This window comes from Cetorhinus maximus, chromosome 17 (assembly GCF_964194155.1).
Source record: "Cetorhinus maximus chromosome 17, sCetMax3.hap1.1, whole genome shotgun sequence".
NCBI classification, from domain to species: domain Eukaryota; kingdom Metazoa; phylum Chordata; class Chondrichthyes; order Lamniformes; family Cetorhinidae; genus Cetorhinus; species Cetorhinus maximus.
The window spans coordinates 101,278,688-101,299,828 of record NC_135895.1 but is presented as its reverse complement, the minus strand read 5'-3'; the positions used below and the strand labels follow the sequence as shown (position 1 = coordinate 101,299,828).

The 21,141-nt window shown below is 39.8% G+C and overlaps 1 protein-coding gene across 5 annotated transcripts in view; it reads left to right on the top strand.

Annotated features, from left to right (window-relative positions):
- Window positions 1-12,614, top strand: part of crb1 (crumbs cell polarity complex component 1) — a 130,993-nt gene extending 118,379 nt beyond the window's left edge. The window contains exons 12-13 of one of the 5 annotated variants that reach the window (XM_078561723.1): window positions 10,581-10,633; window positions 11,614-11,710. In XM_078561723.1, coding sequence (XP_078417849.1) covers window positions 10,581-10,592 — 12 coding nt within the window. In that variant the 3' untranslated portion in view covers window positions 10,593-10,633; window positions 11,614-11,710. Of the gene's footprint in view, window positions 1-10,580; window positions 10,634-11,613 lie in introns of all 5 variants that reach the window. The other 4 variants (XM_078561722.1, XM_078561721.1, XM_078561720.1 and 1 more) reach the window with 4 other exon arrangements.
- The last annotated feature ends 8,527 nt before the right edge of the window (window positions 12,615-21,141 follow it).

The window sequence follows — 21,141 nt, the reverse complement described above, 5'->3', positions numbered from 1 at the left end:
ACAGAGGCCTTTAGGCACACAGCCATGACTTATCTTCCTCTTGCTTTGGGACCATCTTTTAAAGCCTGTGTGCAAATGTAGACAGCATGAAAAATGGTACTAAAATATATGAGGGAAAAGGGGCTTTTGTCAAAGTGTACATATATTAATTTCAGTCCCTTTTTAAATATTGGGCCCAATTTTAACTTATTCAAAACGATCCACATGTAAAATCGCGTCCAATATCTCTGCTTACAGTGTTAAAATGTTTATCATGGCTGGGATTTTTCCATCCCCACTGGTATTGGGCGTGCTCGGTGGCACAAGCGGACAACATGGTGCGATCGGTTTCACGACGGTGTGAAACCAGTTTGCGATCGTCCGCCCAGCTCGTCGATTGGCGGGCTGCATTTCCCACCATCGGACATCAGGACTTCACTGTAATACATCAGCATATCATGAAAAGGCCAGCCTACTGGACTTATCCCCCGCTGCTGGATCATCTGCCCACGTCGGCGGGAAAACACGCCGACATATTTCACAACAGCACATAAGCGACGTGCACCTGGCGGGTTGCACTTCACCCAGGACTTCAAGGTTTGTTTGCCTACCTTGCTTCGGTCAGCACTCGCAGTCATCAGCGCCAGGCTTCGCAGGCAGCACCACATCACTTTTAGGGGGGCTCACGGATAGGTCTCTGTGGGTGCATCCATATATGGGTGGCTTTTCATTGACTGCAGGGCAAGGTCTTGCTCGGGGAAGTGGGAGAAGTGGCCTTAGGCAAGGGAAGAGGCTGCAGGACAAGAGCTGTATGGGCGAAGGTATCCCAGGGTATGGAGTGGGGGGGTGGGGCACATATGTGCAATTGGCCTCAAGATGGTGAGGGCTGAGGAGACAGTCTCCAGAGGAGAGGAGGCCAGATGGACATGTGAGGGTATGTGTGTGATAATGGGCGGTGATGTCCTTGAGCTGGCAGTGAGTGAGATGCCAGTGAATGTGTGATGGCCTTGAGTGTGAGAGTTTGGAGTGATGAGATGGTTGCAATACCCTGACTACATGGGTGAGATCATTCATCCTCTATCTGCATAGGATGGCCAAGCTGTTCTGTGTGGTATTGGCATTGGCCAAAGCTGCTATTGCCTACCAAGTCGGAGTGGTAATGTAGCTGCCCCTCCTGTGGCCAGAACAGGGGTAAAGGACATCACAGCAGGCCTCCATGGCGTCTAAAAGTCACTCGAGGGCTGCAGTCTTCTTGCCTTTAGGGGCCATGTCTTCTTTGCTGCAGCCCTGGGCTGGAAGCACTGAGCGTGGCTGTACTTTACATGTGGTGCCTGGCATGGTGAAGTGGTGACGTGATGGCGTGGCAGGTGAATGAGAGCCCGCCCGCCCTTGGAACAGCGTGTTTCCCGGGAATGCATAAGTAATTTGGCGGGTTTGGGATGATACTGAGTGCAAACCCGCCATCGCGGCTGGTGGGTAAAACGTCATTTTACCCGCCCGCTACCGCACTTCATGCGAACCTGGAACGATTCCACCCCATGGTTCATCAATTCTGTTTCATTACCATTGAAATAACTGACTATTGCACCGTGGATCTGAATCAATTTATAGAGAAACAGATTAAAAATGGTCTGACAAATTGCGTGATTGGCAATTTGTCAAATAAAAAAAGTGAGATTTCAGCAGGTATACATTGTGAACGAATCATAGTCGCATTCACAGAGATGAGGAATTATGAACATTTTTTATCTCTAATATAGGTGGACAAAATTAGGGAAAAATAACTGGAATATTACACCTCAACCTATTTGATCACCTCTTATTCATTTTACTTTGTTGCTGCTTTATGAGAGCTGTTGAGTTCAGATGCGTTTATCTATTCATAACAGTTTTTTTTTATATTTCCCAGAACAAAAGAAAAACAGTAAAAACTGGGAAATAAGAATACTGGTCCAAACTGTTTTTCCCTTCTGGGTTAGCAACGTCTTTATGGAATTACAGAGTTACACATTCATCCTTGGGCACGTCGCCTGTGGCTTGAAAACTCCGGTGAAGGGAGAAGGATGGGCTTTTGTTCAGAATCAGTTTATAGTCACTTTGACACATATAACTCAATAATACATATTCAGGCAGTATTTTTAATATAAAACACTGCAATTCTGGAAAAAAAAAACACAAGGTCACGTTTTTCATATAAAAAATGTAAAACTACTTTTTAAAGGCCAGCAAAAGACAGCAATGGGGGCCTAACAGTAGATGACACCACAGGTTAAGGTATTAGCTGCAGGGTTCAGGTGTGGCTGTAACCTGACACTCGAGCCAGGTATCGCACAGCGCCTTATAGAAATTGCTAGTTTTTCAAAGCTACAGACAGAAACTACCAGCAGAACAGGAAATAAGTCTAACTGCACAGAAAATTAATATTTTTGCAACTAATCTCATGCGTTTTTAAATTTGAGTATCAACAGCAAAGGCATCAAAGATAGTTAGGTAGAAAAGAGATACCTAGTATCATGGAACTCCAAGGTAAAACAGCTTTTTACATCAGCCCAAAGTACAGGTAACTAATTGCGCAGTACTGACAGGTTCTTGGTTAAAAGCTGTTAAGTTCCCTGGACCGATCTCTTCAGGAATATCACTTGAAATTTTGGAATTGCTTTTCAAGTTGTACAGCAATGCATTGTTAGAATGGAAAAACGACTACTTCTCAGCTTAGGCTGGCTATGGATTACAATACTTTTACTAAAAGGAGGATCTTTGCTCTCACAAGGTAAACATGTGCTTGCTATAACTATAGGAAAGGGGTGGAAATAGAAATTTACCTTTTCAGATTGTGCTGGATAAAATTTGCCCACATCTAATGTTTTGCTATTTTTAGATTGGATAATGATATGTGAAGTCTCTCCAATCTAAATATATAATGGATCATCAATGCAAGGTTTGGAACAAGTACAGTTTTTATGACTGAAATATTTAGAATGCTTAAAGATTGGCCTTTTACTGTTACTGGATATGGTTATATTGGTGCATAATGTATGAGTCAAGAAGACTAAAATTAAAGAGCAGATAAGATCAGTAGTTTTAGTGGTCAACATTTTTGAACAAAGAGAGAACAGCCAGTATTATCTTCATTGATCAAGTGTAATTAAATTACTATCATTTTCTGAAGAGGGGATTGTACTAAATCATAAGCTTATCGTTTAATTACTGAGGCAAAAAGGTACTGACTTCACATTTTAAAATGCCAATGCTGTTCAGAGGAAAACGTAAAAATTATAAGAATAAAACCAGGATAAATGAGAGAAAATGTGAAGTACCATAATAATTGTAAGTGGAAATTCCTATGGGAAGATAGTAATTTGGATACATTTAAAAACATGTCATATCTGTGCATGAAATCTTTTTCCTATAAAGCAGTTGAAATTAATTCTTGTGGTTTGGGGAGTGTAAAAAGCTGACTGCATCTCATCTGTCAGACCATTGTAAGACACAAGAACTAAAATGGCACTGGGTCTTAAATCTGCTTAAGAATGTTGTTTGGTGCTGTATCAAGTCTGTCTACAGGTAGAACAATGTAGTTAAGGAACTAACTAATCCAGAATTGATTTAATTGTGGGTGCCACTGCATTGTTTGCACACACTTGTGAATAAATCAATTGTCTAATGATGCCAAATCAAATTCTAAAGGTAATTGTAGTGTGCCTATGTCGCTAGAGCAATGATTTATATTTATTGATTGCTCATACAATATATGTACCATCAGAATTTGTCTTTTGTGCATTCCAGTTACAAGATGTAGCCACCAAATATGTCCAGAACCACAGAAATAGAGAAACATACAGGATCAGAAGAGATATTAGGCCAGAACCAGTGCTGGTTTCAATGTGTCTTTCAAAAAAATATCTATACACCTCCCTGTGGAATCTCCCTGCATTGTCACACTGAGACTGACAAATCTCTTCCAACATCACCTGAGTGAAATAATTAAATCTAACCTGTCCATTCACCTCCCATCTTTTGCTCCCTTATTGAATTTGTAGTCATGCTAATTGATTTATCAAGCTTTTGTATATCTTCATCCCTTCCAATCTCTGCATTGTAATCCAGTTGAAGAATAATGCTTGAGGAAAGCTTTGTTTTTCCCATCACTTTCTGATTTATGTCACTTGCCTCGCTTCAGTTTCCCATTTGGATATGATTGTTTTCTCGTCTAGTGTATTTTGCAAGTATTTATCCTCTGTGTTCCTCAATTTGTGTGATTATAGTTCTTTCCTCATCCCTCAAAATGCATTCCTTAAACTTGAGACTCTCAGATGTACATTTGCCTTTCTCTATTGCAAGCCTAACTTTATACACAACAATGAATTGGTAGAGGCACCAGTTTAGCTGGTGCATTCTCCACGGCAACACCTCTACCAATCAGAGTCCAATTGCCTACCAATCAACACTGTCTTCTCATACAATATAAATATGTTGTTTCCCTGACGTTGGTATTTTCTGGTGAATTGTCCTGATGAGTGCAAGACGAAAGGCTTCAATGAAAAATGTCTCTTTTTTTCAGCAAATCCAGTATAATTTCAGCCAATGGGGTTCCATACCATTTGAGACATGCAGCATAACAGTTTTTCATCCAGGAATATATTTTCACTCATTATTGATCTCTGTTAGAATTCAAATCATCAACAATTATGTTTGAACTTGAACACTTCTCATATCTTAATATTAAGTACAAAACAAAAACAGAATTACCTGGAAAAACTCAGCAGGTCTGGCAGCATCGGTGGAGAAGAAATCAGTTAACGTTTCGGGTCTTCATGACCCTTCGGCAGAACTGAAGCATAGTTAGGAGAAAGGTGAAATATAAGCTGGTTTAAGGTGGGGGGGGGGGGGGGGGTGGGGGGGGGGGGGGGGGAGAGAGAGAGAGAAGTTGAGGGTGTGGTGATTGTGGAGATAAGCAAGCAGTGATAGGAGCAGATAATCAAAAGATGTCACAGACAAAAGGATCAAAGAGGTGTTGAAGGTGGTGATATTGTCTAAGAAAAGTGCTAATTAAGAATGGAAGACAGGACACTCAAGGTACAGCTCTAATGGGGTGGGGTGGAAAGACTAACAACGTTTTAGTTTTAGATTTAAAAATAATGGAAATAGGTGGAAAAAGAAAAATCTATATAAATTATTGAAAAAAAAGGGAGGGGGGAGAAACGGGGTGGGGATGGGGGGAGGGGGAGTTTAAGATCTAAAGTTGTTGAATTCAATATTCAGCCCGGAAGGCTGTAAAGTGCATAGTCGGAAGATGAGGTGCTGTTCCTCTAGTTTGCGTTGGGCTTCACTGGAACAGTGCAGCAAGCCAAGGACAGACATGTGGGCAAGAGAACAGGGTGGAGTGTTAAAATGGCAAGCGACAGGGAGGTTTGGGTCTTTCTTGCGGACAGACCGCAGGTGTTCTGCAAAGCGGTCGCCCAGTTTGCGTTTGGTCTCTCCAATGTAGAGGAGACCGCATTGGGAGCAACGAATGCAGTAGACTAAGTTAGGGGAAATGCAAGTGAAATGCTGCTTCACTTGAAAGGAGTGTTTGGGCCCTTGGATGGTGAGGAGAGAGGAAGTGAAGGGGCAGGTGTTGCATCTTCTGCGTGGGCATGAGGAGGTGCCATAGGTGGGAGTTGAGGAGTAGGAGGTGATGGAGGAGTGGACCAGGGTGTCCCGGAGGGAACGATCCCTACGGAATGCCGTCAGGGGGGGTGAAGGGAAGATGTGTTTGGTGGTGGCATCGTGCTGGAGTTGGCGGAAATGGCGAAGGATGATCCTTTGAATGCGGAGGCTGGTGGGGTGATAAGTGAGGACAAGGGGGACCCTATCATGTTTCTGGGAAGGAGGAGAAGGCGTGAGGGAGGATGCGCGGGATATGGGCCGGACACGGTTGAGGGCCCTGTCAATGACCGTGGGTGGAAAACCTCGGTTAAGGAAGAAGGAGGACATGTCAGAGGAGCTGTTTTTGAAGGTAGCATCATCAGAACAGATGTGACGGAGGCGAAGGAACTGAGAGAATGGGATTAATATTAAGATCTTAATATTAATATTATGATCTTAATATTAAGTTCCCAGTGTAGTTTCTCTACTTGGTATGGTGGATTGTGCCATGAGTTCATATGTTTTCTTTTATGTCACTTGCATTAATCCACAATAATTTAACTTTTTCCGAATCCAATCAAGATTTCTCCATCCGTATTGATCTTATGTCTTCTTTCGCATAAAAAAAACACACGCCTCCCCTCAACTTATCTTTTCTATCTCTTTGGAACAGTTTACAATTTTGCAAATTTATCTCCATCTGGTCTAGCAGTTCCTTACTTTCCCTTGTGGTAGTTTTCTTATAATCTTCTTGTATCACTATGTACTCATTCTCCCACCTGTTCCGCAACGTCTGACTTAGCTGTTTCTTTTTGAGTTCCAGCATTCACGGTTTCTCATTTTACTTTGGCCTGTTAACCACCATGCCCTCTCCCCACAGTCCTTCCCTTACTCCCAACGTACCCTTGCTGCAAGGACATCAATACCAGTATAATTGCCCTTTGAACAAGCTTCCCTTGACCCAGAATGTGTCTCAAAGTCTTCTGTACCTGAAACCCTCCCATCTACACCACTTTTCAAGTCACAAATCTAATATTTTTCACTCAGGGCATGGTTTCAGTAGTATTTCTAAGATTGTTACCCTTGAGGTCTCTGCCTTAAATGTTGCACTTCACTCCTCAAGTTCACCTTCATTCTCTTTCCTATGACACTGCTTCCTAAATGAACTTTAACTTCCAGCTGTTTTCTCTCGTATTCTAAGAGTTTGTTTCCCCGCTCCTGTAGAACCTTCCCTGCCACAGATCCCAGGAAGGAATATATCATTCACAATTACCAGTCTTCTTTGTTAAATAGACTGCTTCACTTGGCAGGATTTGTAACACCTCACTCCAATTATTTTATCCTGTGCTGCAGACTGTAGCAAGCCAGCATTAGAACTCAGCTAGAACTATGTGTTTCTACGTGTACTCTTCCAAATCATGGGTAGACAATACCATGCATGTTGAACATGACACAAATTTAGTTTTAAAGTTTGCCATTCCTGTATCCAGGGCTATAATGCTTTTCAGAATTATGCCCTTATGTTGTGCTCTGCACAGACTTCACATCTTGGCTTACTATACTATACCACACTCTTTTAAACAGCCTACCTATTTTAATATAATGGGTGATAAAATCATCTTTAAAACTGCCTTGTATATTTAATGTATCAACACTCATTAAAATAAGAGCGTAGTCAAAATGATTAGCCCAAGACTAAAAATATATTAAATAATACTAGATTATTATAAGAATATCAGCACATTGGAAACTGGTGGTTTATTGAAAGTAAATCACTCGTTTGCAACACCATAACTCACAAGGGATATAACCATCAGTTTCTAGTATATTTTCTTCATAAACCATAAACACTATTCTGAGGCACCTCTGTGCACCCATTGAAACTTTCAGGAAACAGAAAGACAAGGATCTCCCATTGACCTGAGAGAGATTGGGCACCCCATGGGAAAGATGTACTCATCACTAGTAAAAATGCACGAAACAGGCCCTTGTGTAACCTGTAACACAGATTTAAAAGATTAACAGCACACCAAAGAAAGACAAACAAAAAGGAGTGGCAAGTAGGATTCACTGGAAGTTTAAAAGAAATTAATCATTCATTCATCTTAATGTTGTGCAACATCCACCCAAGCAATATGTAGACAACTTTTAACAGGCAAAAATCACAAAATGGAATTCCTTTATGATTAAACAAATCAAGAAAGATTTAAGGAAACAAAGGCTTCACATTTCTTTGTCCAATGCCTCCCACTTTAACCAAGATTTAGAAAGGTAGTTCACTGTACAATCTGCAGCCACTTATGTGATACCTTCTTAAAAAAACTTACTTTGCAGATCGATAATACTTGCAGGGAGGATTTCATTTTAATTGATTATTAGGGTGGAACATTGTCTAATAGGCATTCTGACTGACACCCTGGGCTGAATTTTCCCTCCAGCTGGGTGGGTGGGTGGGGGATGTGGAAACAGGAGCCAGGACTGTTTCTGGCTCCCAAACCCAGCCCAGGGGGAACAGTCACACATTGTGATTTTCACAGAGGCGCTCCCAGTGTGCAACATGCAGTCAGGTTTCCTGTTCAATTAAGGGCAGCAGGCAGGTTCTCAAAGCTAGATGGCAAATTAGAGGTCTCCCAGTTTGAGATGAACAGCAGCCTGCATTAGAGGGTAAGTAACTGAGATGGTGCTTTAATATGGAAGTGCCTTCCCCAAATTTTAAATGAAAAACAGAAAAAGCCAGCAGGCCAACACAGTGGGAGAGTAGGGACAGGGGTGTGGGGGTGAAGGTCCCGTTACAGGGCAGCCTTTGTCTGCACCCACACCCAGCCAGGCAGGGAGAGCCTATAGAGTAGTTCTTTTTAAGGTGCACTGTCTTTAAGAAAATAAATGTTTGGAAAGGTTTTTTTTTGTTGGAAAAGACGAGCCAGAAGAACCATGTATCATTCTGCTACTATTGTTGTGTAATGTAATGGTTTATTATGGCTTACTGCATATTATGTTTTCAATCAAACAAATTAAGCAGATTTGCCAGTTTTGTTTTGCGAAAATGATATTCCTCGACAGGTTTACGAAGGTGGTAAATGGTTTCTGTAGAACAGGATCGGATCATGGTACTGATGTGATTAACATCCAAGTTTAAGCTATGTCTACACTCAACTGTTTTGTATTAGAGGAATCCTAGATGTGCTTGTAAATGTTGGTTACTTTGCTGCATACAGACTTAGGCCTTTGTTCTGCATCTCAGCCTCTGCTCTCTGAGAGTGGTCATACCCTAATTGTAGGTCAGTTCTGCTTGTGCTCCTGCAAAATAACAAGAGTCGTATCAGTTTGTAACAGACTTTCACATTGGCTGTGGTTATCCTGTAACTGATGTCAAGTCAGCAATATAAACCATGGCCCAAATCTTCCTGTCTCTGGATCATTGGAGATGGGACTTACATGGGGAGATGCACATCAGGACCCCGTGGAAATCCTGATGCCTAGACCTATGTGGAAATTGCCCGGGAATGGGCTGGTTTCTGCTGGCTGAGGCCCTCTGCAAAAGCCTCCGACACTGACTTCAGGGCAGAAACTTTAACCAGATGTGTGGGGCTTAGTTGCACATTACCCAGGAAATGTTACATGGTTTGATTTTTGATCCAACTTAGCGGTTAGCCAGCAAAACTCAACTGGGCTGTACAACTGACCCCTCAAATCACCCCAGAACCAATACAGCTACTGCCCCCCACCCCGCCAAAGCTGACCTGACTACCCCCCTCACCACACACTAACCCCCCCCAAGCTGACCCGACTACCCTCGACTACTCGACTAATCCCCCTCACCGCCCAACTACCCCCACTTCCTCTGAGCTAACCTGACTACACCCTGACCACCCAACTACATTCCTGAGCCAACCCGACTACCCCTGACCACCCAACTACCCCTCTGGCCTCCCGGGCCCAACTATCCCCTCAACCACTTGACTACCCTACCCAAGCTGACCCAACTACCCCACCCTGACCATTTTACTACCCGCTAACCAGATTCAACCCCAACCTAACTACCCCTGATCCAACTACCCACTCACCCACCTACTCATTCACTCGCTTAACACGCCTACCCACCTACACAACTCATCCACCTACTCAACTCACCTGCCTACCCAACTCACCCATCTACCCACCTTACCCACTCATCCACCTACCCATTCACTTACTCACCCATTCACCCACCCACTGACTCACCTACTCACTTACTCACTCACTCACTGAAAGACTTGAACCTTTAAAAACTTACCTGAAGATGTAGCTACTTTGAAAAGGGGGTGTGTCCTGCTTTCTTCCATCTCTTCTCGCGGCCGACAATCTTTCCTGGAGAGACTGCGCTGATCCTTCGATGCTTTAACCAGGGTCGGAAGTTACGGCTAAAAAATCAAAAAGGGTCGGGACGCAGAAATCTTCACGGACAGCATCAATGCGCTCAGCATCGACACTGACTGGAAGGTTTGGGCTCCATGTTTGAAAAGTTACCACTTAGTCCATGAGACCACCTTTAGGTTTCTAATATTAGTAAAGATTTGGAAGGCCCCATTTCGTTATTGGAATTTCACCAGTAGCTGGTTATCAACGAAAGAGCTCTGTGTGCACATTCAGTACAAATGCATAGAGGGCAGCCTTGTCTGACTGGAGGGCAGGGGTCAGCAGGCCGGTGTGATTCAGACACTTTTATTGCAAATACAGGTATCTATAACATTAGTAAAGTTTGCTTAACAGGTTAACAGCTGTTCACTGACTCAAGAGCATTTTAAATTATTAACTGGCCAAACCCTCACCTTGATTTAAAAAAACTGCAATGAAAATACATTACACGTACACAAGCTGTAGTCATTTTGATAGAATAGTTGGTACTTTCTGATTAGTGCTTGGTAAATTTTTAACAAGTTACACATTTTCAGCATTATAGTACCGTCTTCATGTTAGTGTTGGTTCCTTTACAGCGGAGAATATAACAGATTCTACACAATCAACAAATGCTGATAGCACACCATCTGTAAGTTAATAGATTTAACTTGACCTAATGTTAATATAGACTATGGTTTCAGTCTAACTCAGCTTTTGAGGTACAATTCACAAAGGATTTAATAAAAACTGCTTCTGTAAGACCATACACGTTTATCTTTGAAATCTCAATTGATCTTCCAATTATCACTAACAGGATACTGTTAGATTAATACCATGATCAACGCTGCAGCTATTAAGATTCCTTTTCAATTAAAATGAAGACAAATTAGTGCAATTATATGCATTATCCTGGTAATGCATCCACGTAGAAGTGCCACTTGAGAGAACCCGACCGTAGTTTCAAAACCTTTCCTGCTTTTGTTGTGGAAATGCTTCTGATATAGAAGGCCATGGTTTTCATAACAAGTATTGAATTAGATACAAAAAGTGATAATTCATTATGCATGAAATATTACATTAGGCTTTAATCTAGAATAGTCCATTGTATGAGCAGTGTTACATAACCACAGAGGCTTGGGTCAGACGTGTACAAATAGAAAAGTGAAGCTAGTGCAATATAAATGTAAAAGTCAGAGTTGCAATAGCCCAGTAGTTCTGGTGATAAAATAGTGGACTCCACTGGTTAGGTTTAACGGACCATAAATGTAAATAAGGGCAATGGAAATAATGACCTGGTGCCATTGTAGTCATAGAATCATGGAGCACAGAAAGTGGCCATTTAGCCCATTATACCTGTGCTGACAAAGAACTGTCCATTTAGTTCCACTCCCTTGCTCTTTCCCCATAGGCCTGCATTTTCATTTTGTTTGAGTATTTATTCACTTCCCTTTGGAAAGGTATGATTGAATCTGTTTTCGGGCAGTGCATTCCAGATCACAATTCACGACGGAAATATAAACTAAAATAGATAATCAAGTTGGGCTTTTGAGTCACATGCACTGGTTAGATTGAAGTATGTCCCATTTGAGTGAAGCTTTCTAATAATAAAAATGTGAATTATTTTTACAGACAACTCTGCCACCTAACAAAGTAAACATAGCAGCCATTGTGGCTCCATGTGTCATTGGTGGGGTGATAGTTCTAGCTATCATTCTGACTTTTCTAATTTTAAAACTGCGTGAGAAACGTCAGACTGAAGGGAACTACAGCCCAAGCAACCAGGAGCAGACGGGATCACGGATGGAAATGAACAATACCCTTAAACTACCACCAGAAGAGCGCCTTATCTGAAATGTTCAGGCTCTGTGATGCACAAGACTTGAGGTTTTATGGTGGAAGGAGTAGGAGAAGTCAACAGATCCCAGGTATTCCCTGTGCTACTTAATGAGTTAGGAGAAAGAGAAATGTTACAAAGCTGTCCAGCTCAAAGTGTGTGTGTTTTCTTTAGACCACGGCAGCTTCAAAGTTAACCCTGCATGGATTATCCTTAAACTGTTTAACCTTTTCGACTCTTGTCAGCAGGATGTGGAAACCTGGACCTCAGAGATTCTGCTGTATGTTGTCTTGGTCGCAGTGGCATTGTTATTAATTTTCTTTCTAGTCCTCACTGCCACCATTGTGACCCTGAATAAAAGAGCAACACACGGGGCATACAGCCCAAGCCGGCAGGAGAAGGAAGGATCGCGGGTGGAGATGTGGAACATGGTGCACCCGCCGCAAGTGGAGAGACTTATCTGAATGAAAATAGAGCTTGGCAAATTGTTTCCAGTGTATGTTGTGATATATCATTGCTGTATGTACAGGCGGAGGATGCCATCCAATTCAGAGTGCCACGAGAAATGCTTTAACTGGGATTGAAATCTCTTAAAAGTGCAGTTTAACCCAACTGACTTGCCAAGTCCTTGCTTGAACACTCATATCTACCATTAAAAATTGTTCTATTTTAATTCTCCCTTTCCACCTAACTGTCAATAGAAAATGGTTTGTAATGAAGGTGAATATAGAATACACACAAATACAGGAAGAAGATAACCGTTAAAATGTAAAGATCAAGATACCCCCTAGCTTGGATGCTTCAGAAAAGATATTTTGCCCATGGAAAAACTTCTCTTTAAGGAGGATTTTTAAATACAAAAAAATGTTTGGAAATGGAGCTTTGAACTCCTGCTTGTGACATACGAGAATAGAACATAGGAATGGTGCTAATAACTCTTATCCTTCCTTCTCTAATAGTAGCCTGGAGGTTTTGCTAGATTGCACTGTTTTGTTTTCAATGCAATTCGTCCAAAGTTAACCAAACCAATGTAAAGAATTATGGAATTTTAAATGCAAACTAAGGCTCAGAACTTCTAATCTCTGGATTGTCAGAGTCCGGATGTACCCCCGACTCCCCCTGAACGAACCTGACCACTCCGCAGCCACTCTCCACCCCCTCCGGCTTTCCCCCTGATCCACCTGACTCCCCCCCAACACCCCTATCTGACCCAACTAGCCCCCACCACCCAATTACTCTCCAAACCCCGCCGCATGACACTGATTTCCTCAACCAATCCCAATCCTCCGACTAACTCCTGACCTGACTAACCCCACCACCAGTCGCCCCCCTGAACCCTCAACTCACCCCGCTGACTCAACATGACCCGACCTCACTACCCTAATCCCCCTTACCCACCTTCCTTACACACTCTACCCTCTCACCCACCCTATCCCCTCACCACCCTACTCCCTTAACCATTTACCTTCTCTCCGTAGCTTTTCAAAGAAACTTTGGGACATTTAAAGTCTTTACTTACCAGAATATGGCAGCTATTGCCGAGAAAAAGGGGTATGGTTTCTGTGCGGATTCTCTCCACTGCTCCCTCCGAGATTTCCTGCGCTGACTGGATTCTGCAGGATCCTCCATTGGAATATGCCCTGAAAAATCGGAGCAAGATAAGTGTGTATTTTTCTGTCTGATTAAGGTCAGGATTAAGGGTCCCGACCCTGAATGGAAGATTTGGGCCATCGTCTTGAATGACTCGAATTTCCGCAATCTTTTGCGCTAGTTTGATGCTTTGTGATCTTATGTTCAGCAATATGCAAATTGTTTGAGCAGAAAATTAAAGGAAAATAAAACACTTCTCAAAGTGTAATTTTGGAAACAATTTGCTCTGGAAAACTGATTGCACCTAAAGAGGAAATTATCCCAACATGTTTATTTCAATACAATTCTAACCTTCAGTTTTGTGAATGGTTGAATCTAAACGAATTACAAATAGCATTTCTTACTCATTATCTCCACAAAACAACAAGCCTTAACCAACATATTTCAACTGGACAAAATGAAGAACATATCAGTTATGTATTTCCGAAAGACCCAATTCTGTCACAAAGTTCCTAACACAGTCCTGGTCACCACTGGGACATAGAGTGCCCCACCTTAACCCTTTCATTCTTTGGGAGACTTTGCTCATCAAAACAACAGTCAAATTCTTCCTTTTCTAAAGAAGACAGAGGTGAAACTCAGAGAAGGTTTAATCCCTAAGCACAATTTTAACCCAAGCCATCCAGCAGGAATATACATAAAGCCTAAAGTTGGACAGGGTTTAAAACATGCATTCGGCCTGAACCCACCCTTTTCCATCCAGACGTCTTAGGTTAAAATCAGGACTCCAATCTCTTGAAAACGATGGGTAAATTTCTTGCTTAACTATTTTCATGAACAATAATACAAAGTAACTACACCCAGAGAAGATATTTTTGGATCAAATGAAATAAACCACTGTAATAGTTATGGAACCTAATACACCAGTTTCAAACAAATCAAAGCTGAGTAAATATTTTGAGCTGAATCTTTTATCAAATAAATGTACATATGTTAATTCAGATTTTCTCTTTTTAGATCCTCTTTATTTCTAGCATTTCCTGCTCTTATTTCAGATTTACCATTTCTTATTCTTTTTAACTCTCAATTGTGACAGACTCCACTTTCAGCTTTTATTGGGTAGATCTTAAGATAATGGAGCAAAAGAGACATTGTTGTCTTCAGAATGGAGTGGGAGCAATTTTGCCAGATTATGCATTATTAAGCATTTATTTTCAAAAGCTCCTCTCACCACTTTTACCTCTTACTGTACTGAATATACATTTTAAATTAAACATATGCTCATCATAAAACAAGCAAAATAAATACTTTTGGTACTCAACTAATGCTTAGCATTATACAGCACAAGTAGAACTATCAACTAAAGAATATCAATTCTGAATACTCTCTAGTTTGGATTTTTTTTATATGTTATTTTCTACTATCATGCCAAATGTTATCATTCTCTAACAGTGGCAGGTTAACTGCCTGCGCTGAGACTTTTTCAGCAGCTGCAATTGGTGATAGTAAATGGAAAGAGCAAATGTACCTGGACTGTAAGATCAATTTAGAGTATATATAAACTTATTTGCGCTTAGGATTAAGGTGCATGCATGCTGAAGATTGACTGCCGTTCTTCAGTGAGAAGTCCACAGGGCCGATGTTATAACAGAGTTATTAAAACAAATAACAGGGAAAAACTAACTAATGATGTACAGCAGTTGAACAGCAGATTTCCAACTCTTGCAAATTACATAGAATTTCACTAGTCATTCAGCCAAACAGGTCGATGCAAGAGTTGATGCTTCACATGAACCTCCTCCACCCCTTGTTCATCTCATCTTATCATTCTCCCTCATTTACTTTTCCTTAAATGCATCTAGGTTAGTCACCTCAAGTATGTCATATGGCAGCAAATTCTGCATCCACACCATACACGGTGTAAAGAAGTTTCTTCTGAATTTCATATCCAATATATTAGTGATTATATCTAGGGCCCCACTTTTGGAACCCCCCCCTCCCACCCTGCCCCACCCCGATAAGTAGAACATTTTTGTCTACTCTAGCAAACCCCTTCATAATTTTAAATATTCCAATCAAGTTACCTTTTAGTCTTCTCTTTTCCAGAGAAGCTCCTGTCTGTTCAGCCTTTCCTGATAGTTATAGCCTGTTAGTTCTTTTCATTAAATTTACAATCACACTCAAAGAGAGTGAAAACTGGAATTGGCCACCTTGAGGTATCAGGAGAAGGGGTGAGGTAGAGCACTCTACTGAGTTTGGTCTAGAGCAGAGGGAGCTTGATTCAGCACATAGTCTTTCTGTATGTGAGCTGTAAGTGTTTGATGTGGACATTGGGAGATAAAACCAAGGAGATAGAATACATTTTCACTTTTAACTAACACAAAAGACAAAAAAAATCAGAGAAGATTTTATTTTTACAACAAATGGATTTAGTGTACAGCAAAAATAAATGTTACATGGACTGCTTTGGAAGCAGGTCAGAGAAGGTTTACCAGGCTAATACCTAGAACGGTCGGGTTGCCTTATGAGGAAAGGTTGGACAGGCTAGGCTTGTATCCGCTGAAGTTTAGAAGAGTAAAAGGTGACTTGATTGAAACATATAAGATCCTGATGGGTCTTGACAGGCTGGATGTGGAGAGAATGTTTCCTCTTCTGGGAGAATCTAGAACTAGGGGGTCACTGTTTAAATATAAGGGGTCACTCATTTAAAATGGAGATGAGGCAAAATTATTTCTCTCAGAGGGCTGTGAGTCCTTGGAACACTCTTACTGAAAATGCAGTGGAAGCAGAGTCTTTGAATATTTTTAAAGCAGAGGTGGATAGATTCTTGGTAAGCAAAGGGTGATAGGTTATCAAGGGTAGGCAGGATTCGAGGTTACTATCAGATCAGCCATGATCTTGTTAAATGGCGGAGCAGGCTCAAGGGGCCAAATGGCAGACTTCTGCTCCCTGTTCGTATGTTTAAAACTAACCATTGGATATGTCTTGATCCTGAATGACAGTACTCACAAAATCTGTAAAATCAAATTGAAATGATACTATCTATTTTGTCACAAGACTTTGTTCTTCAGATATAAATGGATAAATTAGGTTATATCGTCTTGGTAATTAATTCATAGGGTAATACCAAATTTTTGAAGTGGACTATGCTTTTGACAAAATGCTTGGCAAATCTTATTATCAAAAGATGATGAAACTATATATGTATGAAATTATATATATATATGAAATTATAATGTTGAAATGCACTATCACATCATTCTGACAAAAATGATAGAGGCCAAATAGTCAAAAGTTATCAATGAAAGAAAGGACATTTGGAAAATGCTTTAATAAAGATAACGGAAATAAAAACAAAACATTGGAAACACTGAATGGGTCAGGCAGCATCTGTGGAGAGATGGTTCTTTAACAAACAACTCAGAGTTTTATTTAAGATTAAACAGTCAAATGTTTAGTTAAATTAACTAGTTTACTTATTTATGAGCAAAAATCAGGAACTGAAAATTATATTAAAATACATCCAAGTTGTTTAATTCTATATTCTCGTGTTGGGACACTGTTCTCACTCCTGAAATTTCCAAGTGCGTTAGAAAACTAAGAAATGGCAAACCTGCTTAGATTCTGGTTCTAAGTGTTTTAATAAATGTACCAAACTTATTGGAATGTCACTAAGGGTTTTTTTTTTGTCTCATGTGAGCCAAATGTTTTAAGTGAAAAAGAAAAACGGATGACTGCATTAGGTATTTGTTTCCTAATTCTACTACATTACTTGTCAGTATTACAAAGAAGGTCAACAGTTGCCTATGACTAATTCTGGTCAAGGTAGTGTAAGCAATGAACTGAAGCAGTTCCAAAGATGAGTTAAATCACCTTGGTTTGGATTATTGATTGCAGACTGTGAACTTAATATTTGTTAACTGATCATGAATGGAAACGCATTTATTTTCACTTTGTTTTCTAAATGCGTTGGATTGAAAAAAAAAGGCCCTGAAATGAAACTGTGGAATGCTGGTGTGTAAATGTTGAATGCACTAGTTTATGTATATTTAATGTCGATTTTAGGGGAGATATAAATCTATTAAAAATTATGTTAATACCAAGCTAAAATACTCGGATTCCACTGCCTGTAAGGGCTATAGTTTAAAGGTAAAATATATATGCTAACCTTTCGCTGGGTTTTGTGGTATACAGACCTTTCTGGAAGATTGTGACTGTTTTAAGTTTAGTAGCTGCACTGTTCATTGTCAATTAGTCACATCGTTCAGAAATATTTCAGTCAAGATTTCATTAGTCTCTGGCTGTTCAATTGGTATGGAAAATGAAAACATTTCACAATTTACCATAGCTGCAATTCTGTAAAACAAGTTTTTTCTTGTGGCTGTTGTCCACCAAACTGACATTTGTGTGTGCATGCTGCTCAATCAAAACTGCATTGCTGACTACTTTGAGAATAATATTGGTGACATTATTTAGCGTATCTGTAAATAGTTTGTCTCTATATTTTAAATAAGTCATTCAATAATCAAAATGTACTATTTCTTCCAGAAATTGAGACTAGTGCGATATTTTAAATAGGAACTTTGGCTTACCATATTTTAAACTGTTTATAAATCAATCAGATTGAAAAATTGCCTAGCCATTTTGATTTTAGGAAATTGACTCCTTAACTTAATCCTATGATATAGGAATAAAATATTACTATTTATTCACAAAGGTTGGTCTTAAGGCAATTCATTTGGGACAAGGATAAGTTCAGAGGCGAATGAGCTGAAAGAATATGAAAATATAAACATTTGATAGAATAAAATTTTAATTGTTTGTTTAGAAAACATTTCCATTGTGAATTTAACTAACATTTTGTGAAATCATGGTCAGAATCAATAATCCTACTAATTCTATGTTTAAATGTGCATTTCTGTTACATTTATAATTCTGCCATGATGAGTGTTTCCACTTTAGAAGAGCAAAAGGGGAATATGTAGAGAAGTGAGATTTACCTGTTCATGCCTTCCAATTTCTTTATAGGGTTTTAATCTTTTGTGCAGCCATAAGGTAACACACAAGAGTTTTGTTTTCTCTCTCTAGTATTGTTGGGATTGTATGGCAGCTTCTGCCCTGGGGTTATATGGTTGATTAACACCAGCAATAGGACATAATCTTGAAAAAAGGTCCACTGCAATATTAAACTAAGTGCTTTTAGTCATTGTTTTCTAGCCTTTAGTTGGAAATCTTCTATTGGGACTCATTTTGTTTGTGATTAAACATTCCTTATAAGTAGCTGAAATGCATAAATCAGAAATAGCTACTTTCACTGACAATGTAAAGAGTCCAGAGAGGATTTTCATGGTGTAACTTTAATGTTTCAATTTAAACATCAATGCTGTTATTAATACAAGTGAAAGTTCACTTTAGATCATCAAAATTACAAGTATTCTCCAGAGTCGACATACTGTTTTTTCAATTTTACAAAAAAAACTTGAGTGTCTAATGCAAATTCTTAATCTAGGCTGAGAGGATTCAGAAATAAACAAATCTTTAAATTTGGAATCACATTTTTTTCCAAACGTTTTTCTTCAAGCATGCATCATTCCACTCCGTCTCCCTCATACAATACTTTTTCGTACGCTACTAGTAATTCAGAATGTGACCTAAAAGAATTTCTGTGAACAAATAATTTAGCTGACATTATAAATAGATCATCACAATAGATCAATCATCATTAAAGAGAAAACTGATCATTTTACAAATGACAAATGGGAATCTCACTTTCTATTCTGAAATAAAAGTCAAGTAACAGCCAACACTAAAACTGTATAATTTGTATTAACTCTATGAACTGAAGTATTGGAGCTTTCAAAATGCACACTTTCCTATCCTGGTTCTGCATGTTCTTGGACATGATTATGAAGTAAAATGAGAAAAATACTGTAGAACTAAAACATGTCTTATTTTGCATTACTCACAGTGTAAAATAAAAATCAATTGTTTGTGTTTTAACATTCTTCAATCCTTGAAGCATTAGCAAGAACACCTACCATTTGTTTTTAACTATTTTGTGCTATTGTAATTGAGAAGCTGTAAATATCTTAATGATTTATGAAAGTGAATCGATAGTTGATTGAAAACCTGTGTGTACAGTGTGATCAACTGACACTAAAAAGCTACTCAGATTTTCAGCTTTGTCGAGTGCCAATTCTTAATATACTATTTTGCAATGTGTCTGTAACAATTGTGCCGAAAAGCTTCTGTATAATATACGTTATGGAATGATGTTTCAACTTTGTACTTAATTTTAGAAGTCAAATATATATATATTTATATATATATTGAACCTTTTTAAATGTAGATATTTGGTGTTTAGAACAATTAATATCAGTGTAAATATATTGTGGAGCAAAATAAACTATGTTTCTCTGGTGAATGATCTTGCATTGCTTATTGATTTACTTGCAAGGATCTTTCATGTTATGAGTATCTTAGAGAGGAACTGATTGAACTAACTGGCTCACATTTTATTTGCTTCATGCTACAAGTGGATAAGTGCCTAAATTGCAGCTTAGTTTTCAGAAAAAACCTTAAATTGTGAAACTATTTTATTCAGTTTCTATAAATGCTAAACATAAGTCTTTTACCAATGTGTGTTATTTCTCCCTCATAAAAGACTTAGGAGTTGGGACAAAGGATTAAAGGGTAACTGCAGGCTCCTGTTTAAACAAAAGCTAAATTTCAGTGGTAACAAAATTCATTCTGCTCCATTTAATTTGTGTGGTTGTTTCTTGGGTGCTTTTTATTATATCTTTCCTCAAATCTTTCCTGCGCTCACTTATTGAAATGGTGTATTCTGAAGAACAATGGGGAAGCAATCTGGCTGGTTAAGTAAATAGCTTCCATTCCAACTTGTACTACCTGAACCATTATATCCAGGGCATGGAAGAGTTTATCTTTTCCAAAGTAAAATATGGAGCCTGAATTTCCAAACTCACTTTAGGATAAAATGAGGAGCATTCAATGGGAAACATGAAAAGCATGATGGAGAGGGGAATAGAGGGCTATGCCAATAAGCTCAGATGAGGAAGAATGGGAGGAATATTGAGTTGAGCATAAACACTGGCATGGACTGGCTGGGACAGTGGCTTGTTTTTGTTTCATATATTCTATGACAGTTTAGATCCATTAGTTGTTTCACTAATAATCATCCAGGGACCCATCAGAGCAAGACAATCCATGCCCCAGTGACGGTGCCTTGGCTGCAGCCCTGTCAGTGAATAGACTGGCGGAGGGGTTTCTGCTCTGTCCTGATGGCCCTACCAGATTCAAGAATTTCCAGCGCAGCCCTTCTATATTGGCCAGCGAGAGCGGCTCCATATTGAGGTGCCCTTGTGGGCCTCAGCAGCATCCACCTCTCCCAGTGAGGCTCCTGTGGCTCGAGGGCTGCAGACCCTCTGACGAGGCCTGCAGTATTATGAGCCTGTGCACTGACCCAAATAGGATGGCAAATGTGGAAGGTGCCAATTTAGGAGACATGCCTGCTGGTGGATTGCATTGCTAGTAAGTGTGGGCTCAGGACCTGCATTTGGTCCTGACATTGGGCTCCCAACACCCACAATAAAATTCAGCCAGTTAATAAACATTTTGACTGACAAGGTGAGCACAGCAATAGAAAACCTTGGCTTTAAATTGACAAGATCAAAATTTGAATTTTGTTCATGTGGAACAGACACACACCAAAC